A 21847-nucleotide genomic window follows, 5' to 3' on the forward strand; every position below is an offset into this window, starting at 1 on the left:
CCTTCTTCGTTAGGAGAAAAGGATTTCGCTCCATTCGCTGCTGTCAATGAGGTGGAAATAGACGCATTGCTCTCTAGCCCGAAGAGGCAGAGAATGAGAGGAATGGAAGATGAGGGGGAAGAAGGCCACATTTGTAAAAAAACAAAAAACACGGTGCTGGTAAGGTTATTGTCATGCGGGGTGGTTTTATAAACGCAAGAAGAAGAAGATGAATGCAATAAGGTAATATTTAATAAATCCAACGGGTAATTCGAACAGGAACAGGGCAACATACAACACTTCCACAATAGATGACACCTGACACTGAACTGAAACAGAATTTGAACATATATACAGATGATAATTATGGTGATTGATTGAGTGCACAGCTGAATATAATTAGTATCCATGAAAACAAATGAGTGACGAAGGCAGAGGATGACGAGTCCAAACTAACGTGATTGTGACAGTTATTTGATCGTTTCAAGGTGTCTAATAGGAACAATTCACCCAAAAATTTGAGAGATTTTGATCACCCAATGTTTTTGAGAGAAATGGATCAAATTTTAAGTCATTAATCTTATTAATTATCTGCCCTTACTCATTCATGAGAGGAGTTGGAAAGTCAAATTTGTGAACAAATCATTCTTTTGATTCTTTCACAAATTGTATTTATCAGAAGTCAGAAGACCTTGGAATTTAGCAGTAAAGTTTAGCCGTATACAACTTTTATGGTGCTTTTACATACAATTTGAAGCTTAAGGGCCTTGACACCAGGCCGACGGTCGCAAAGCTTCTGTTGCCGCTAGTTCTTCGATGTCGGTTGGGTGTGTCACGGCCTTAAGAAGGCTAATGAAAAGTTCCTATTCATAATTCTGCATTGGAAAAAGCCACTCTTGTGTTCCTTGAAAAGTAAATGAGTTAACAAGTTTGAAACAATATGACTGTGAGTTAAATCACTTGTACACACACAGGGAGAAGTTTAAAAGCAGTTACTTTTGTGCAATACAGAGTTCCTCAGAGAATGAAAGACATTTGGGTCCTCAGGTCAGTGAGCACAGTGAACCAAAGCACATTAACTTTCATTCTGAAGAGAGAACCTTTGGTACTCCAGTCTCCAAATCTCTGAATTAATACCAACACTCTGCCCAAGTCCATGACTCCTTTCAAGACGTCCTCTGGCCCTCTCCTATTTTAAATGCGTCCTCACGGACAGATTGGTATGCAAGGGTTTTTCTTTTTGTTGTGCTGCTTCAGTATGTGCAAGGCATCCGATAGTCTTTTCTCATTGTTCAGTCAGGTGGATTGTTGTCATTATTTCTTTTCTCATATTGGAAACAGACGCGTGTTCTCCGGTGAAAGCACACATTATTCAAAGCAGAGTACTTATTTGATGAGGTATGACACTTTCTTCCATTTTAGTGATATTTGCATACTATGTGGATGGCATAGAAATGTTTCAAAGTAAGATAAACCGTGAGAAAATATAGGAATACACAAAATAATTTTTTGAGGTTATACCAACCCTAACTTGAAGTGTATACATTCCTAAAATACACTATAATACATGAATCACGTCCAACCAATTACCACCCTTTTCCTTAGAATGAAATTGTTTGTTTGGTAAAACTGAATTGTTTGGTATCCCTGCAGAAAAAAAACAGCATATGATGTTCTTGGATGCTGACATGCTGGTAAACAAGGTTACTTAATTATAGCCTAACCAGCAAGACTTCCTAGTGGACTGATTTTACCCAGTTACTGACTTCAACCAACTAGACCCGAACCAAACTAACACTAACCAGAAAAAAAAAACAGCCTGGAAATTCATACTGCTCTAAGATGGTCTTTTTAGCAAGGATTTTCACGAATGTAGTATGTCTAGGATTTGCATCCTGAAAATGAACATGCTAAATCCTGTATGCTGAATTTATTTAATATGTGCCTCGCCAATGTGATAATCGCTCCCTTGGAACCAACATTCTCAAAGCAGCAGATGCATTAATCTTTATACACTATCTCCGTGCACCATCACGGATGTCACTTGGCCTTTGAAGAATATGTGTGCTTTGATAGCACTCATGAACATGGAAGTGCCTCTCATCTCTGTGGAGAATGAAATAAGAGGAGTAGCATGGACACGTGCCACCATATTTAAGAAATAAAAGACGCCCCGCACAGCAGAACAAAATTTCTGCTTCTCATTATCGTTCTGTGAAGGGCTTTTCAAATGCCATTAAATACATATTTATATGTGTCGCCCTCTCTCCAATCCAACTCCAATGGATTTTCCCTGTAAATATTGATTTAATGTGACTTTTAAAGTTTATGATAGGGAATGTTGGTGTTGGACTGTAATGATTTTTAATTAAAACATCAACGCTGTGTTATATCACAGTATTAATCATAGCGGGCAAGGCCTGCATTCAAAACATATTTTGTAGGCAGATATGTCAAAAAGATGGTCTGTTATTTATTCTGTATAGCATTATTTTTAATCGAATATGCAGTTTTCTATCAGCTTACTGGATTGTTTTTGCTAAGGATGCAGCCCCAAAGTCTTTATACATTAGTAGTGTCACACCTCAAATACCAAGTGTCTTTTTGTAGTCTTTTTTTGAACACGTAATGTATTGGTTGTTGTAATGTGTCCTTGTTTTAACAGGGTTCAACAACACATCTCTGAGATGGGGTTTGGTTGAATTTCCTTTTACAAACTTGGAGAGTTTGAGACGGACCCATAGTGATCTAAAAGATTTATGGTGTTTTCTTCTTATTTTCACATCGCTCCCTCTCTCCCAGCATCCCCATTCCCCCAACCTTTCGACATATAGCCAAAGCCAGATATTATTCTGCTTGGCCTTGGGGCATGAAGACAAAGTCATAAACAACACACACACTGTTTCCTCTGCTCGGATGCTTTACAATTAAATGTCTGTCATTTCAGTTTTGTGCATTGGTCCCGGTTCTTTAAACATATTTTAGCGGGTTTTTTTTTTCTGATGGTTTAGCTCATCATCTTTCCTGCCAACCCCCATCTCATCTCATCTTGTCTCTTTTTCTCTGTTTTCTTTTATGATTCTTATCTACTGTAGGAAGATACAGTAGCTCTCAGAAAAGAGGGTATTGGTGTAGTTCTTGATTCCCAAATGCCCTATTTAATCTGCATCGATGAAGATCTACTCAGCACAGGAGTTGTTCTCTATCATTTAAAGGTAGGCAGCACCTCTTCATAACGTAGGGCCAACATGTACAGTTGAACTCATCTCCCATTGATGTGATGTTGCTTGTCAGTTTTGCCCAAGTGACTTTTTTTTTGGTCAAAAACTAGAGTATTGATTGAATCGATATTTGCTGTTATGGGGTTTCTAAACATCCCCTGTTCTGCGGTTTAGGAAGGTAAAACTTCAGCTGGGACTGGAGGAACCGAGCCAGAGCAGGATATGGGTTTGTATTCTGTCCGCATCGATTTTGTTCCTGACAGGAAGCTGTCGGCAATATCAGACCCTTTTTCATTGTGAGCTTTCTCTGATTTGCAGTTCTCCACGGTGAAGCTCTTCAGAGGGAACACTGTGTGTTTGAGAACCAGAGAGGAGCGGTCACACTCGTGCCGTTACCAGGAGCCAGATGTGCAATCAATGGGGTGGAGGTGACCCAGCCATACCTTCTGACCCAGGGTAATAAACTGTTAAGTCTAATTTTTGTAGGATCTGTGACAAACCATTGCAGTTCATTATTCTTTTTAAAATGCTTTACTTTTTACTAGTTAAAAGGGTGTTGTGAGGCATAATATTATCATTCAGTATTATCAATATTAGCGACTTTTTTTTTTGTTCGTTTTGAAAGAAGTCTCTTATGCTCACAAAATATACCGTAAAACTGTAATATTGTGAAATTAATATTTCTGTAATATTGTAATATTGTGTAATTTATTCCTATGGTGCAAAGATGAATTTTCAGCAGTCATTACTCCAGTCTTTAGAGTCACATGATCCTTCAGACATAATTTTTAATATGCTGATTTGTTGCTCAATAAACATTTCTTAGTCAAGTCACCTTTATTTATATGCAATACAAATTGTTTCAAAGCAGCTTTTCAGTTATAACATGACAATTATGCATTTGGGATGTTGTTCAGCTGAAGTCAGTACAGTGTTGATTCAGTTCCATTGTAAAGATCATCAATTATTAAATTAGTTAATTTCACATATAAAGCAGTTCTGCAAAAAATTATGTCTTCGTCCAGCTCAGTTCAGTTCTCATACAACAGCATCAGTTCAGTCAGATCAATAATATTGTTGAATTTTAAGCGTAAGCCAGAGGCGACAGCGGCAACTGTTATTATTATCAATGTTCAAAACAGTTGTGCTGCTTAATATTTTGTGGAAACCATGATACAAAAAATCAAGATCCTTTGATGAATAGAAAGATTAAAAAACAGCATTTATTTGATATATTTAAAAAATTAAAAGTAACAATGTACATAACAGAATGAGTTTTTACTGTCACTTATGATCATTTTAATGCATTCTTGTTGAATTTTTTATATAACAATAAGTGCTTCTGCCAAGTAATGCAGTAATATACCCTGGATGTAGGCTGTTTATGTACACCATGCGAGTCAAAGACACAACACAGTGGCTTATTAATATAAAATCCAGTTCATGCAGTATATGGGTAAAGATTTGTCTATTAGCTATTTAAAGCCGCTTTGAATTGGAGTCATCTAATCAGATTTGTTGTCATACCTTAACTGTACAAGCAAACAAATTTTGAAACAAATATAGAAAATATGAATCATGTCAAACTCTGGTTTTAACTGGAATTCAAAGAAGTATGTCTTTGAGTATGTCTGCGTCTTGCCACTTCAGATCTCCTCTCTACATTCCTAGGCCCGTGGAGTGCAACAGTTCCGCCCTACTGCTTCTATCCTTGTACATGTCCACCAGCATGACTCTCATCTCAGAGTGAGACTCGTTGCACTTCCAGAACAGCCTAACATGACTGAGGTTAAGACTCCGGCGGACAAAGCACCCGACCCGCAGTTAATTGGCTGATGAAACAGATAGAGTGCAGAGGGGTTTTGAAGTGCATGTGTGGGATTAACCTTTCAAAGAGGGTAAAACCTCCAGAATTCAGACAAAACAGGCTAGATCTATTCTGGGTTTAAGATTAAAAAAAAAAAACAGAGAGAAAGAGAAGCCAACTAAAAAGGAGGAGACCCACAAGAGAGTGGGAGAACCATGCTAGTCTCCTTTTCACAAATTTCAATTTGCCAATGTTCCCCTCTTTAGACACGGTGGCATCTGAAGCCATTTCCTTTGAACAAATGATAGTAATTTCCACAGCAACCATGGCCCAAATCCATCTGATGCAGGCCTTTCAAGGGCTTTGTCACCCCTTGGATGTCATTAATAGAGGCAAGATTAGTTTTTTTCACTCCAGAAAAAGGGAGGAGAGAAAGAGAAAAATGGGCATCTGCTCGGAAATCCATCGTTCTCACAATCCCCAAAGAAAGTTGTGTTTCAGTAACGTTATGCATAAAGGGTTTACTAGAAAAGGAAAGAGACAGGTTGGCCACATGTTCAGGATTGTCTATTTTCCCATCTATCTATCATCATTTGTTTTTGCCAGATTGCCTGTATTTAAATTTTATTGTAAATTTATATAGTTATTTACCATATAAGAGTGAAATACTATTGTTGGGTAAATTGTGTCGGAATATTGTTTAACAGATTTTGCTTATTGCTGCATTTTTCACCATTAATGTTTATATTTCTGTTTGTCAGGTGTGAACATACAACTTGGAAAGGCCACCATGTTCCATTTCAACCATCCTCAAGAAGCAGCCCAACTCCGGGAGAAACGCAAGGTGGGGGGAAATCATTCTCTTTTGAAGCTATTTGTGAAAAATTATGTATTAAAACGAGGCTAGATAGAGGGTGAGCACAATTACCAACTTATGTTAAAAATTGCAAGTCATCAGAAACTGCTCTCAGTTGTAATTGCTATGCCAGTTGGCTGTGTGCTTCTCCATGCAAGGTAGAACAGGAGCTTTCTTCTTCAAAGAGGCACATATACACTTCCCTCAAGCTAAAATTATGAATCCCTCTTGGTATGTTTGCAAAGTACCAGTTCTCTTTTTTCTTTTTATCTTTTACACCTTTTTTCTTCATTTCCTCAGAGAGGTAAAGTAATTGTGCACCTCAGTGTCTTCTGATAAGAGCCGAACATGTCTCTGTCGTTGGTTTGCGAGTATGCACCTTCCCTTCCTCTGTCTTACTTTCTCTTCAGCCTCTGACACTCTCTCTAACTTTCTCTCCCTCTCTCTGTCTCTCACTGCTGTGACAGGTAATTAAATATTTCCTGACTGTTAAGTCTCTCATTGTAAAGTTAGACAGCAGCTGTTTCCTCTTCTGTGCACGGAGATTACAGCGCCTTCTCTCTGCGTGAACTATTCTGACGCTCAAAAACAACTGTTAGCTTGCCTCACAGAGCTCTCAGCGGCACCATTCAGTCATTTTTGTTGTGCGAAACTTAGTTTTTACTCAAACTGCTCATTTCCATATTTCACAATGGCACATAATAGTTTGAAGATTGCTTGCATAAACTAAATGAATCTGAGTGTTGTTTCCATTGATATTTTGTGCCCAGATGAATTTTATGACTTGAATTTTATGTTAAGATGATGTAAAAATTGCTATTTTTATCAATTTGGAATGGTTATTTATCGGTGTATAAGTTTTTCTCGATTTTAGAGGAAATACCACCTTACATGTCCAATATTCTGATCAGAGAGTGATATTTAGTGTTATATTTAAGACAATTGATTTTAAATGCAGCTTACTATATATATATGTGTGTGTGTGTGTGTGTGTGTGTGTGTGTGTGTGTGTGTGTGTGTGTGTGTGTGTGTGTGTGTGTGTGTGTGTGTGTGTGTGTGTGTGTGTGTGTGTGTGTGTGTGTGTGTGTGTGTGTGTGTGTGTGTTTAATCTTTTGCACAATTAATGTACATAAGGTGTTTCTTAGATATATTAAGCAGATTCAGATGTCTAAACTTAATCATCCGTCATTTCTGAACCAATATGACTTTATTTCTTCAGTAGAACCCAAAAGTAGTTTATTTGTAGAATGCTTCAGATGCTCTTACACACACAGTGAAGGTGAACCATAACCACAGAATGATTTCAAAGAAAGATTTTAGTGAATGTCTTAATGCATGGCTTTTGTTTTGCCCCGGTCACCTTCCATTCTCAATGTATGGAAAAGAGCAGCTCAGTCATTCTGCTAAACATCTCCTTTTGTGTTCTATGGAAGAAAGTAAGTCATAAAGGTTTGGAACAACATGACGGTGAATAACTGATGACAAAAAATGTATTTTTGTGTGATCTATCTCTTTAAACTTTCATTAGAACTAAGACAGTTTGCTATAAAAGGTGTTTTATTTCCATGCTCATTGAGGCACATTGCAATCATCTTTACTAGTCTTCTTGCATTCTACTCTCTCATTTCGATCTGAATGATGGTGATTTGTAGTGTTTTCTAATAGCATGTTTGCTTTAATTAGTGAGCTGTAATTGCTGTGTGTTAGAAACAGCTGTCTTTCAGTTGTGAGAGTGTTTTTTACCACAGTGCTGTGTGTCTATGGATGCTCAACCATCCATTTGTGTGTGTGTGGGTTCTCCCCAGTCTGGGCTCTTCGTGTCGAGTGACTCCTCTGCGTTCTCCGTGGACACTTTCAGTCATTTCAGGTGAGTACACCTGCTGTGAGACAGACTGTGCTGTATCCCCATCCATCCTCTGATTCATTATGTTATATAACGTTTAGTCAGCACTTTAGCTTTATCTTCTTCCACAAGACATTTCGCACACCACTTATCCTGGAAAAATTAACTTTTATTGCTTCACTTATTACTTTTTATATACCTAAACTTGGATGGATATAAATTGTCATATTTAGGATACCTACTTTCTTCTAGGATGAGATTAGAGAACTGTTCACATCTAACAAAATGGAAGTATAAAATATTTGTTTTAAAATTGCAACTTCACATGGAGTTTGATGCTGAATTTTGTCATTCTCTGAAGATGTGAATTGTTCATCATTCAACCAAAATAATTGACCTAGCCTCTGATGGGAAAAAAATAGTTTTGTTCAAGTTTTTCAGTCAATGTTTGTCCTGGGACTGTACACTTAAGTGACAGTTCAGGTTTGTGTGAAAAAACAAACAAACTTAAAAGTAAACACTTTTGTCACTCTTTTTGGTTTAAACTGATATGTTCTATATCCCTAGCTTACATTTTCAGTTCTGTTTTCAGGTTTGAGTTTTTTTGGCTCTTGCAGTGGATTGCTAATACAGTGCTATATCAGATATGTACAATACTAATTGTAGAAAAACAATTACATTACGATGTCCAGAAATAAATAGTACATTGAGAACTCGTTTAATGTGATCATTTCGTTCTTACATCTACTATATCTATAATACAATATATTGTTAGTCCCGAGATTCTTCTTCACGTTAGTGAATAAATACATAGATCCAATACATAAATGCAGGTTTCCCTAGTGGTGGTAGAACTTTTCTTAAGCGTGACAGAGGTTCCGGGTTCTAAGCTGCCCTCATATTGATTTTTTTCCTCATTAAAATCAAAGATGTTCATCAGTGATTGTATATCAAGAGCAGGGACACATTTGTGTGCATTTTGTTGTGTGATTTCACCGGAAAGAATAGAGTCTCCGCAACGGCATTAAGCGATAGATTGACACGCTCCCCTGGGTGAAGACTGAGCACGAGCCAAAAGAGAACGTTCTGCCACTGATAACAGCTGCGAAGAAACCTCAGGATAAATTAAAAAACAACACATTACAGCTCCAGATCACCACTTATTTAACACAAATGAACATCAACTGGATGATTTATTTGAATTGGGTATATCCATGCAGCGAGAAGTTTCTAAAAAGTGGTAGGGACATGTCCCACCTGTCCCATCTGCAAATAACGCCTATGGTAACTGGTCATGTTAGTCCAGGGGTGTCCAGTATTCCGGCAGAGTTTAACTCCATCCCCGGTTAAATACACCTGAACCAGTAATCAAAGTTTTCAGAATTGCTGGAAAATTTCAGGCAGGTGTATTAGAACAGGTTGAAGCTTAACTCTGCTGGACATTGACCCTCAAGGAACAGGATTGGACACCCCTGTGTTAGTCTGTGTAAGAATTTCCACACACATAAGAAAGTTTGATGAGAAAGAGAATAAGACATGTGGACAGCTAAGAGGTTCAGCGTGTTCTGTGTCTTGTGTGTCGACAACTATGACAACAAAGAAAGCTCCCAGTCTCCCAACTCCCAGCTGGGAGAGTTCTTTCTGACGTGCCTCTGTTTGCAGCTGGAGCCTGGAAACGTCATGCTTCATCTGTGAACCTCCGGGCTCTTCACATGTACACACAGTCTATGTGTGGTGCTTTAGACGCCTTCGGCAATGTTCTGCACGCTGTTCCCCCTAATTGTTCCTTTGTCGGTGTTTACAAAATGTTTTGTTTGTTTGGTCGTCTTCGGCTTTGTTGTTCAAAGCTTTCTATAGATAATGGATTTGTGTGTTTGAAGTGAGCACTGCAAGCCTAGCAGATTGCTAATTTATTTTGTTCTGGCTTTCATGTGATAGACTGTGGATTTGGTTTCTGCAAAAGCATCAGAATGGAAATCCAGTAGGATTTGATGCATGCATCAAACATGGCTTAATACCAGCAGAGCAAAAAAGAAAACCATTACACTATCCAAAAATGCTTCAATTTATGAGTCAGTTTTGTACTATATATCCTGCTCTGTACAGATTTGCTGGGCAACACAAAAAAAAAAAAAATTGTGTCTTTGTCATTTTGTAGTTTTACTGTTTCCTAAGGAAAAGCTTACAAATATATATCAATAGCTTTAACACTACAACAACAAGAACCTCTACTTTGATTACAAACGATTCGGGAACCTTTTTAAGACATAAAATACTTTTTGTGCGCAAAAAACAAACAAAAATAACTACTTTATTCACTAATTTCTTCTCTTCCGTGTCAATCTCTGATGCTATTGATGTAGTAAACACATTTTATTGTGTATCAGCAGAGCTAAACACTTTGTTGTTCTATTTGGCTTGACTGTCTTTTGTAAAATCCCTTGAAAAGTTCAAAGGGTTAGTTCACCCAAAAATGAAATTTCTGTCATTAATTACTCACCCTCATGTCGTTCCAAACCCGTAAGACCTTCATTCATCTCAGGAATAACAAATTAAGATATTTTTTTTAAATCGGCTGATGCTTTTCACGTGAGCACCTGACGCATGCGTGTCGTGCAGGAGTCGGCCAATAATGAGCCGGCGTTCTGACGTAGAACCCGGAAGTGCTGCACTGTGTTTACTACATCAGTGGCGCCAGAGACTGACACGGAAGAGAAGAAATTGCTGAATAAAGTAGTTATTTTTGCTTGTTTTTTGCACACAAAAAGTATTTTCGTCGCTTCAGAATATTAAGGTTGAACCACTGTAGTCACATGGACTATTTTAACAATGTCTTTACTACCCTTCTATAAAAGTAAATTATAAATTATAAAACATATGCTGCTATTAAACCATTGCATTTGCTCATGTAGAATGGGTGTGTTTATATTTCCCCCATTCACCTCTGCTTCCTCTCAGTTTGCAAAACAGAAGGTGTGCTACTGCAAAAGTTTAATAATCAGCTAGTGAAACCGATGCTTCTCACCTGTTCTGTCGCTTCGCTGAAACCTGTTTCTTTCTTTTTTGGGATTTTTGATTATGTACATTCACAATTTAATTACATTTTCTGGATATTATGTAGAATAACAACATATGAAGCATTCAGGAGGCTCTAACTGCTATTTTATTTTCACTCACAAAAGTTTCCAAGGGCTTACAAAGGATTTCCATAGCATATGTCGTGGTAAAATTAGGGAGATATGTCTGAGCACCTGTTCATTCACATTTGCTCGTAGATCACAGAATGGGCCTCAGGTCAGGGTTTTGAATGCTGTAAAAAAAAAAAAAAAAAAAAAAATTGGGTGGGGGGATGCTGCTTCATTTCCTGAAATGTGTTTCAGAGAGAAGGAAGTACATACAGGGTCTTCTGCAATTTTTACATCTTTTCCTTTTGTGCAATTTGTGCAGTGGGTCACGTCTTACCTTTAGGATACTTTTTTGTTTAACAGATTTCCTTCAAAAATACAGTGAATCTTGTTTTTAAGGATGAGTGTTTTATTCCCACTCAATTCCCTTCTCTTCCTTTGCAAACAGAAGGTGCTCCCAGTGCATAAAAAGATTTACCTTGATCTTTTAACATGTAAGAGGTCATTGTACTATTAAAAACTTCCTGTAAGTTTCAGAACTCAAAACTTCTTCGTTAATCCAAAAACAGCTTTTATTGAAACCAAGCTCTGAAAACGACTCATTTTGATTCGTGAGATGAGAAGGAGTGAAGAGAGATACAGCATCACTTGACTAAAAGTAACATTACCTTCCAAAGGATCCTATAATGCTAGGAAAGTGTTTATTTATTTTCACAGTGTTTCAGTAGGGCATTATTTGTTTCACATTGTGGATTCTCAGTCACAATTTTGCACATTTTTTTATGGTAATATATGGTCCAGACAGTAATGCCACTGCATGTAAGTAACTGTTAATTCTTTGATCAGTGCTTTCTGATATGTAATGATTTATGTCAGACAGTCAGACATTCTTTGTCTCAAAATGTTTATTGCTGTCAATGCTTCAGTAAATCAAGCCAGTGACTAAACAATAATTACACTTCGTTTCTCTGAGTAGCGTGAAAATTGTGATAAAATTACATACAAAAAGCTATCAAAGAACCCTCACTTTATAATCATTTGAGCTGTCTATCATACAGTGCGAGTTTATCAGTTCTGTACTCTCGCCAAAACTCCCGTTATAATCAATGACGCTGTCTAATCATGTTTACACTGTTAGGTGATAAAAGTGAAAACTTTTCATTGCAATAAAGGCTACAATGCTCATTGCTGCAACCTTTGATAGTAAAAGATTTCCAGAGATTTCCAGATGTAATAGTTTTCATTGGCAAATATCTTAGCCAATCATAGCAGTGGTCGTTTACATTGAAGTCTCATAGCAGACTTCCAACAGAGTGTTCAAATCAGAGGGCTAAAATTAGGAAAGAAAATTAGCTTTTATTTCTAAATTAAGACCATTTTTGATGTGAAAATCCTACAAACATTTGTAAGTGCACCTCAGGAAACAAAATATTAAAATGCTGTTCATGACCCCTTTAAATATCTGGAATGTTAATTGAAAGGTTGGTTAACGTTGCAAGGACTGAGGATCTGTTCTGTTGTACAAGACAAGGTTTTAAACCTTGTTAAAAAAAAAAATATATATATATATATATATATATATATATATATATATATATATATATATATATATATATATATTGGATTAATTGACCAAATTGTATAGTATGAAGCGACTTCCAAACCCATTCTTATTTGCCATTTCAGGTTAAAAATGCCAACTTGTTGGTAATGGCAAGGCTATGTTAACAGTAATGTGGTTCCCTATCAGTCTGTCTCTCGACGTACGTCGTGAACGACTAATAAGAATCTCACTAGAGAGGCCAATCTACTTCAAGTGAAACTAAACAAGCCAATGCACATTGGCGTGCAATCATTTGCATCAGCTGCTCAGTATCGCAGTGCGGGTATATAATGAGCAGAAGGTGCGATTGCACTTCAGCTTTTTGCTTCGGAGCCAAGCACTTTGATGCTTTCTACAACAGAGTGTGAATTCAACGAGCCTTTCTGTATCTCTCCACCCTGGTCTGGGCGTTACAGCACAGCAGCACGAGCAGTCTTTCTCTCTGTCTTTTTGTTTTTTTCCGGTTTTGAGGCAAACAAAAAAGCTGTTATAACAGCTGGTAAGGTGCGCCATTCAGAGCGCTCAAAAGCTGTTTTTACAGTTGGTAAGAACTGCCAGTGAGAGAGAGAGAACGCACAGACAGGTGCACATTCACACTGTGTTCGCATTGACTGTTCCCCTGCATGCTTCAGCACCAGTAAGAGCAGTCCATAAAAAAGAGCTTACACAGATTGCGTCTTTTTCAAGATGACTTTCTATCTGTGTGTTTCTGGATGTGGTCGTTACCTGCGACGATCAGATGCTGCATTGGAGGGTGGGTCAGACTTCTCCGCAGACGACGACTCAGCAGGTGCCCGAGTCAGACCTGCAGATGATGGCCGTGCTTTCCCGGGCCACCAACAGGATCGGGCTCGAGTGGAACCCTCCACCGTGTCCCGAGCCCTCAAGGCTGGACGATTGTTATCTTGGGGTGGCGCGAGCTAGTTCTCACTAACCCACCCCAGTGCCTTTCTTCCCGGAGGTGCATGAGGAGCTCACGGGGACGTGGATGGCAACTTTTACTGCCAGAAACCGTCTCGGTGGCTCCGCCTCCCTCTCCACCCTTGATGGCGGGGCAGCTAAGGGATACACGCATATTCCGCCAGTGGAGCGGGCCGTTGCAATGCAGCGGTGCCCTAACTCCACTTGGCGCAAATGCATCCGTCCCTGAGATTGGTTTGCAGCGATCGACCTGAAAAACGCATACTTTTCTGTCTCGATTCTTCCTCGATACAGGCCGTTTCTGCGCTTTGCGTTCGAGTGTCGAGGATATCAGTACAAAGTCCTGCCCTTTGGGCTGTCCCCGTCTCCCCGTGTCTTCACGAAAGTTACGGAGGGGGCCCTTGTTCCTATGAGAGAACAGGGCGTTCGCATCCTCAACTATCTCGACGACTAGCTCATACTAGCACACACTCTCGAGATCAGTTATGCGAACACAGGGACCTCGTGCTCAGGCACCTCAGCCAGTTGGGTCTTCAGGTCAACTGGGAAAAGAGAAAACTCTCCCCTGTGCAGAGGATCTCTTTTCTCGGTATGGACTTGGATTCGGTTGCACAGACAGCGCGCCTCACGGAGGAACGCGCTCAGTTGGTGCTGAACTGCTTTTACATGTTCAAAGGCAGGATGGTGGTCCCATTGAAATTCTTTGAGAGGCTCCTGGGGCATATGGCAGCGGCAGCAGCAGTAACCCTGCTCGGTCTGCTTCATATGAGACTGCTTCAGCACTGGCTTCACGGCCGAGTCCCAAGATGGGTGTGGCATCACGGCACTCATCCGCTGGGCAATCACACCGACGTGACCACCTTCAGCCCTTGGTCAGACCCCTCGTTCCTGCAGGCAGGAGGCCCCTTGGAACAGGTGTCCAGGCATGCTGTGGTGTTCACAGATACCTCTGCCACCGGCTGGGGTGCCACGTACAACGGGCATGCAGGTGTGGGGACAGACCCCCAACTGCATTGGCACATCAACTGCCTCGAGTTGCTAGCAGTACGGACAACACTGCGACCGTTGCGAACATCAACTGTCACCATCACTTCTGCACGGGCACCGTCCACGAGACGTGTGTACGCCCTGAAGTGGAACCTGTTCGTCGAGTGGTGTTCTCTTCGTCAAGAAGACCCCCAAAGATGTTCGATTGGGTGTGTGCTTTCCTTCTTGCAGCAAGGGTTGGAGCGAAGGCTGTCTCCCTCCACCCTCAAAGTACATGCTGCAGCTATTTCAGCATATCACGACCACATAGATGGCAAAACAGTAGGAAAGCGCAACCTGGTCTTCAGGTTTCTTAGGGGGGCGAGACGATTAAATCCTCCTCGACCCAAAATACCCTCTTGGGACCTTTCCTTGGTGCTTCGAGCACTTCAGGATCCTCCCTTTTAGCCTTTGCAATCAGTAGACTTAAAGTTTATTTCCATGAAGACTTTGCTGCTAGTTGCACTGGCCTCTGTTAAGAGCGTAGGGGACCTGCAAGCATTTTCAGTCGACGAATCGTGCCTAGAGTTTGGGCCGGGTGACAACCATGTAGTACTGAGACCCCAGCCTGGCTATGTGCCCAAGGTTCCTACCACTTCCTTCAGGGACCAGGTAGTGAACCTGCAAGCGCTTCCCTTGGAGGAGGCAGACCCAGCCCTGACTTTGCTCTGTCCCATTCACGCTCTGCGTTCATACGTGGACGGAACTCAGAGTCTCAGGACCTCAGACCAGCTCTTTGTCTGTTACGGAAGCCAGCAGAAGGGAAAGGCTGTCTCCAAGCAGAGGATGGCCCACTGAATAGTGGATGCCATCACCTTGGCTTACCAAGCACAGGGTGTGCCCTGCCCGGTCAGGTTGCATGCTCACTCCACGAGAGGCGTTGCATCCTCCTGGACGCTGGTACGTGGCTCCTCACTAACAGATATCTGTAGAACTGCGGGCTGGGCGACACCTAACACGTTCGCTAGATATTATAGCCTACGTGTAGAGCTGCTCTCCTCCTGTGTTCTCACCCTAAACGGGTAGAAGCACAGAGAGGTCCGGCTCTGTTGGTTTGCAGCACCCTACTGTGCACCCTTATTACTCCAGAGTGAAAAAACCTGTTGAGTCCTCGAACACCCTCGGCCCGGACATGGCGGAGTGTCCGGCGCCAGGCCTATATCCGCTGATTCCCTGAGAACCGTCTAGGCTGGGTCCCATATGTGTGGCCCTACAGGGATCCCATATGTGTATATTTTCTCCACGGCTGCTCCTATCGGAAGCCTGTGTCTTTCTCTTTGGCTAAGTCACCCAGTATTTATATGTAGTACAACCTTCGGGCTAGTCCATATGTATTTTCCACATAACTCCTTGAAGAAAGTGGCTTCAGCAGCGTTCTCCTTCCTAACAGAAAGGGCACGCTCTCCCAGTGTTATCCAATATCTCACTGTATGGGTTATCACGGAACAACTGTGTCAGATTCACTCTGTGCAAAAAGGGGTAGAGGCTTGCACTGGGCGCTGGATGGGGTACAGCAGCTCTGGCGCTTTGGTAGGGATTCCTATTAGTCTGTTACGGTGTGCGCCGAGAGACCGACTGATAGGGAACGTCTCGGTTACATATGGTAACCCTCGTTCCCTGAAGAAGGTAACGGAGACATACATCTCATCTGCTGCCGCCCGCCGGGGTGGCCAGCTTATCGGGCTTGGCTCCTCAGCAAAAAAACTGAAGTACAATCGCACCTGCTGCTCATTATATACCGGTGCTGCGAGGCTGAGCAGCTGATGCAAATGATTGCACGCCAATGTGCATTGGCTTGTTTAGTTTCACTCAAAGTAAATTGGCCTCTCTTGCTAGATTCCTATTAGTCGCTCACGACGTACGCCTCCGTTCCCTCTTTTAGGGAATGGGGGTTACCATATGTAACCGAGACGTTTTCATTCCCACACTGATTAGTAAATGGGAAATAGAATGCTTATTTGTGGAACAAAAATCAAACAACAATATCAAAAACTGCTGGAAGTCACTCAACAAGAATCCAACTCTGTAAACTCAGTGGGTGACAAAGAGAGCAGAGACCTTGGGAGGGAAAATATCACAGACAGAGCATAGTGATGTATAGAGACTAGAGATGTGAATATACAAGAGACAGCCCAAAAAGAGCCACACTGCTTGGGTAGAAACCTAGAGGATGTGTCTTTGTGGCACCAGTCAAGGTTCAGAATTTCAATCTCCTATCTAATGCTGTGCATTGTGCCTGTAGTCTGGAGCCTATCTGACCTATACTTATGACAACCATGTTTATTGAATGCACTACTAAATGCTGTAAAATCAGAACTAATTTTGTTCTTACAAATTACAATTCCTTAGTAAAATGATGCATTGCATTTTTAAAAAATCTATGCTTCACCTTTTTATATCCCTAACCAAGAAATGCTCTGTGAAATAGCCTTTGTGACCTGCATTGTAAAACATGTTGTATTTACCTTTGTGTCTGAAATCCTCTCAATAGATGCTCTGCTGTTCAAAAACCCAAGCTCGAGTATAAGAGCAGTACTCTGCTGTTGTTTTCTACCGAGGGCGTTTCTGACATTTTACAGGGTTTTGACTTGTACATGCTCTGCTATCCGACAAGTTGTGTACGAGGATCCATTAAATTTTTGGCTTTCTGTCCAAAATCCTGTTGAGCTTGACGGAAAGTCGTCTTCGTTTCCCACCAAGCTGCTTTTCCATCCCTGTGCAAACAGTCTGAGAATAAAGTGCTTGTATGTAAATCCTCAAATCTACATGCGCACATTCTATTTAATTTCACAGCTAGCTGAGTGGCCCTAATCACATCCAGACATTTGGGTCCTTTGCTATTCAAGTCTAATAGACTCTTTTGGAGATGTGGGACATTGTGCAGTTTAGTCTTTTTGCCATACCGTCTGTTGGGGGTCTCTAGTGTCATAACCGTAGCAAAAATAATTAAAATCACTCTTCAAAACAAAGACTACAGCATTGTGATTTTGAATATAAACCTAATTGCTTTGCTCTTTTGTGGCCATGCTTAAGTGTAAGAGGAAATATGCTTTTCCTCTCTCTAATCCTTGTAATATAAACACAGATGTTGACTTTCTTTCTTGTTGAATCATCTAAAATGAAGAATGTTTTCCCTTACAGTTCCAGAAAGGTTTCTAACCAACCTGAAGGTGACGCAGAAGACTCAGGAGAGAATCACAGGGTAAGCATGTGTTGTTGGCCTCCACTTGGTGCTTTATACTAGATCTGTTTTACTTCTGAATGAATTGCATGGATTTATTTCCTTCTATACTTTAGGTCTAAGAGAAAAATCAGAGGTGCTAACTTTTGTTTGTGGCTGACTGGGCAGTAGCTTGATTTTTATAACTTTTGTATGGGGACAGGCGATGTAAGAATACACTGTTTTAAAAAACAATCATAGATGGAGTTGACCATTGCCTGAAGGCAGTGCCTCTGCACCAGAGACCTAGTGGGAGCCAGAGCTGTTTTTAAGTTTGCACTTGAAAATTAAAAAATGCTGAAATTGTCAATCAGAGGCTTCTGATTGAGCTGTGAACATACTGTCCTATTCTTGTCAAGTTGTTTGATTTCAGCACATAAGGAGGTAATTATTTTGTTCAATTAACTCAGTGACTGTATGAATATCATCTACACAGTGTCTATTATAATTAATTAGACCCTAATTAATACAACCACTGTCTCAGTTTTTAAATAAAACAAGGGCTTCAAAAGTGTTGATCCACTGTAATACCACTGATCGTTTAGGTTAAACTTTTATTAGAGGTATCTTGATTACTGACAGTGCTTATTGGGGTCGCTTCTTATTACCACAGAAACATGCTGTTCTTTTTGTTGCAAATATGGACTAACTACCTTAATCATTATTTGCTTTCCATGGAAATAATTAAAATGCCAAATAATTCAAGTATAATTCTTTTCCCACTCCTAGCTAGCATTGATTTTGATGGGGTTTTTTTTTTTTACCTATTACATGTGTTTTACGTGGCTTTATGGCTACCCCCTGGTAAGAGAGTGCATCAAAACAATGGCTTAATCATATTTTCATCTGTGGAAATGCAGCTAATACAAATAGCATGCAGAGCCTTTCTAACAAATATAAATGTTCATAGAGTAAGTGTTTCCAACCAATTGCTTCTCACTGCTTTTACTCCTGGCTCTTCTATTTATATTGGGTGAAGTGTTTAGTCAACTTAAACAGAGATAAACAAATGCAGGATAAACAGAAGTGAGGAGAAATGAGAAGTTATTTTCACAGCTTTTAGAGCCTAGTTCTGAGAGATGCCAGACAAGGTAACTATAATAAAAGAGTCTCAAAAACATTTGCATAAAACATCGATACATTTATTGAAATATATTAGAAAATGTAGTGACCTGAATAACTAAACTCTATTGACACTTTTTAAACTAAAAATTATTTTTTTTCTCCTTACAGTTATTTTCCTCATCTCTTGCTCCTAAAAACTTCCTCTTTCCTCAAAACAAGACAGACAGTAGTTTCAGCGGCCCTTCTGAGTGTCAGCACGTTCCTGAGACACACAGGGCACTTACAGAACACTGTGTCACTAACAACCCTGCAGGAGATGCCAAAAGTCTAGTAAAGTCGCTTCAGACAAGTCTCAACATCCAGTGGGAGAAGCAGCAGTCAGCCCCTCATAAATCAGAAAGTGAAGCTCCGTCAGTGGACGTGACACATAAGGAAACGGAGGGGGAGGAAAAAGGGGTGAATGTAGGGCTCTGGGATACTAGAATAATTCAAGAGTGCCATAACGGGACCTCTGGGCTTCTGGATGTCGAGAAGCAGTATCTCTGTCACCCAATCGTGGGCTCAGAAGGGAGCTTGTTAGCTGAGGAGTCCCATATACAGAGCATGCACTCTGACACAGGAGGAGGAGGAGCCTTTGTCCCCAGCTTGACTCGCTTGAAGCACTTTACACAGAGGCATAGCCCACTTACCATGGAGGGCCAATTTAGTGAGCACATTTTATCCAGAATGTCTGTTGAGAGTCAAGAAGCCAAAGTCCATCCAGAAGGAAGTGGGCTCAGCTCTAGCCTGGGGAATCTTGCAAGTAGAGTGTCCTGGATGCTGGCAGACGCAGGGCGTGTGCTTACAAACTCTTTGAAGGAACAAACTAGTGGTAGAGAAAGCAGTTGGTACAATCAAATGTGCTCAATGGTAAGGGATCTACCCTTTGTAAACCATATCCAGTTAGAATTGACTCTAAGACCACAGGCAAAACCAACTCTGGAGGCAACCCAGTTTCTACGCAATCTGTCTCATAGTGAGATATTGTCAGTAAGAAAACAGAGTGTAGCGTTGCCTTTCATGCAAGATCTGTTAAGATCCAGTACAGAGACAACTTGGACAAGGGGTTCGGTGACCACCCAGATAAATGAAGGACTGAAGGTATGCTCCCAAAGACTACACCCTGTACCTGAACTCTTGCTCCATCTCCAGAACCTTCCACCTCAGCAGCTTCTCTCCTGCCTGCACAATGTCATCCCTGCCCACTTGCTAAGGGAAGAGCGGGTGTTAGCTTTATACTGGCTCAGTGTCGCCACCTGTTCTCAACCAGATCCACAGCCTGCAGTTATTGTCCTTATCCAGACTAAGCTTTTGGTGGTCACCTTTGATCCTTTGACTGATTCTTCCAGCCCCACACACTCTTTAAATGTTTTCTATGAATTATCTTTTCAGGAAATGCAGGAGATCCACATTGGTTTTGCTGGGCAGACTGTCAGACTGATGGGCATCACAGAGAACAGCATACTTACCTTGCACACTTGCAATGCAGTCTTAAGTCAAGAACTGTCCCGAACTTTACTTGAGGCTATTTGCCCTTTCGAGAGTGGTGCACTGGACCATCCGCTACTGTCAAGTGACATAGTATCTTTGTCCTTAGACTGGGACTCCCATATTAAGGATTTGCTTCTACCCTCTGGTGGGCGCCTTACATGCTCTTTCCAGAAAACTCTGGCTAAGGTGGTCTTCCTGTTACATGGTAACATGCAGGGTGAACGTCCGGCACTTGCACATGTACAAATACTTCTTTACACAACTGTCAGATTTCAGCGATCAAGTCTCGAGCTGCACACTGACCCCATTGTACCTGTTTCACAGGTGGCACCAATAAAATCTGAGCTTGTCCAGCTTGTCCTGACTGACACACACCTGTGTCTCTTGCGTGAGAATGCTGTTTATCACCCACCTCCACGTTCATTAGCTATAGTGGCAACTCAGGCCCAGTTCAGGCTAATAGACCTGCGGCAGCGTTTGGACGTCCGTTGCCTGCTGGTCAGAGACGGATACGGCAGTATGTGTCTGGATGTGGTTTTGGCTCATGTCTACCGGAAATCCGGTGGTACTGGAGGTCACCCTCAACCTCCAGAGGTCTGCAGTGCTGATGAGGCAGCTGCCCAATCTCCTACCAACTCTGATTCATCTCCACGGAATGAAGTGTGGAAATTAACTTTCAGCAGCTCCGCTGAGGCCACCTTCCTGATTAATAACTTGTCAAACATTTGATCAAGGACCTTCCAGCAAAATAATTAACAGCCCAGTGAGGAGAATTCGACAGGCGGCTACAAATAGGCTGAGTGTACTGAAAACATGACATGAGTCTGTGGCACTAAGATTTGAGAGATATTTTGTAATTGTTGTGTTATTTTGTTACTTTTCCATGAAGTTTTATGACTAGCATTGTGATAAATTTGTCCGACAAAGGGATGAGTAAAGGCCACACACCAAAAAACGATAACTGTAACACTAACTATATTAGTGTCCACACCAACGCATAATATTGTTCTGTTCATTCTAAGCATGCGCTGCAGTTATGCAGATGTCTGCCTTTAAAGGCTTGATCTATTTAAAGCTGGTTGGATTCTGATTGGCTATCTATGTTTTCAGCAGGAAAAAACCTAGCTGATTCCAGCTATGTTGTTTCTCTGTGCCGTTATCATTACAGTTGTGGTGTGGATTCTGCTATTCTTTTATGTTTAGAACATTTTTAGAACTATATTTCTATCTATATAGTTATCATCCTTGGTGTGAATGGGTCTTAGTCATTGGAAATAGTGCCCATGATTAAGATCATAAATTCAAAAGGCTGGTTGTGGCCATTGACATGGTAATAATGGTGTTTGTTGTGCAATATAATACGGGCAGATCAAAAATGATTGTTGATTCAGAGTACTGTAAAATGGATCTATAAAAATGTATAATAGGATTAAAGAATCAGTACTGGACCTAAATTCTCATGTTCATTTTATTCAGTGCCAATTATAGAATCTAAAGTACAAGATTGCTTCAAATTTGCAGTCGTCATGTTTATCCCTGTATGCTTTTCCAGTATGCTTTTATTGTGTAGTTCATTATCTCAGATTGCACAGTTAAAGTTATATTGTTTCGGTTGAACAGTGATGTACCACCCAAACATAAAAATGAAAGA

General features: G+C 40.7%; 1 protein-coding gene across 2 annotated transcripts in view; it reads left to right on the forward strand.

The window, feature by feature from the left end:
• kif16bb (kinesin family member 16Bb) overlaps positions 1–21644 on the forward strand; it is a 39753-nt gene extending 18109 nt beyond the window's left edge. The window contains exons 13-20 of one of the 2 annotated variants that reach the window (XM_077236608.1): positions 3075–3194; positions 3375–3426; positions 3519–3656; positions 5769–5851; positions 7669–7730; positions 17523–17583; positions 18835–20436; positions 20521–21644. In XM_077236608.1, coding sequence (XP_077092723.1) covers positions 3075–3194; positions 3375–3426; positions 3519–3656; positions 5769–5851; positions 7669–7730; positions 17523–17583; positions 18835–20436; positions 20521–20925 — 2523 coding nt within the window. In that variant the 3' untranslated portion in view covers positions 20926–21644. Of the gene's footprint in view, positions 1–3074; positions 3195–3374; positions 3427–3518; positions 3657–5768; positions 5852–7668; positions 7731–17522; positions 17584–18834 lie in introns of both variants that reach the window. The other variant, XM_077236607.1, reaches the window with a different exon arrangement.
• The last annotated feature ends 203 nt before the right edge of the window (positions 21645–21847 follow it).

This window comes from Siphateles boraxobius, unplaced genomic scaffold (assembly GCF_051911475.1).
Source record: "Siphateles boraxobius isolate OS27281-9 unplaced genomic scaffold, OSU_SipBor_1 20, whole genome shotgun sequence".
NCBI classification, from domain to species: Eukaryota; Metazoa; Chordata; class Actinopteri; order Cypriniformes; family Leuciscidae; genus Siphateles; species Siphateles boraxobius.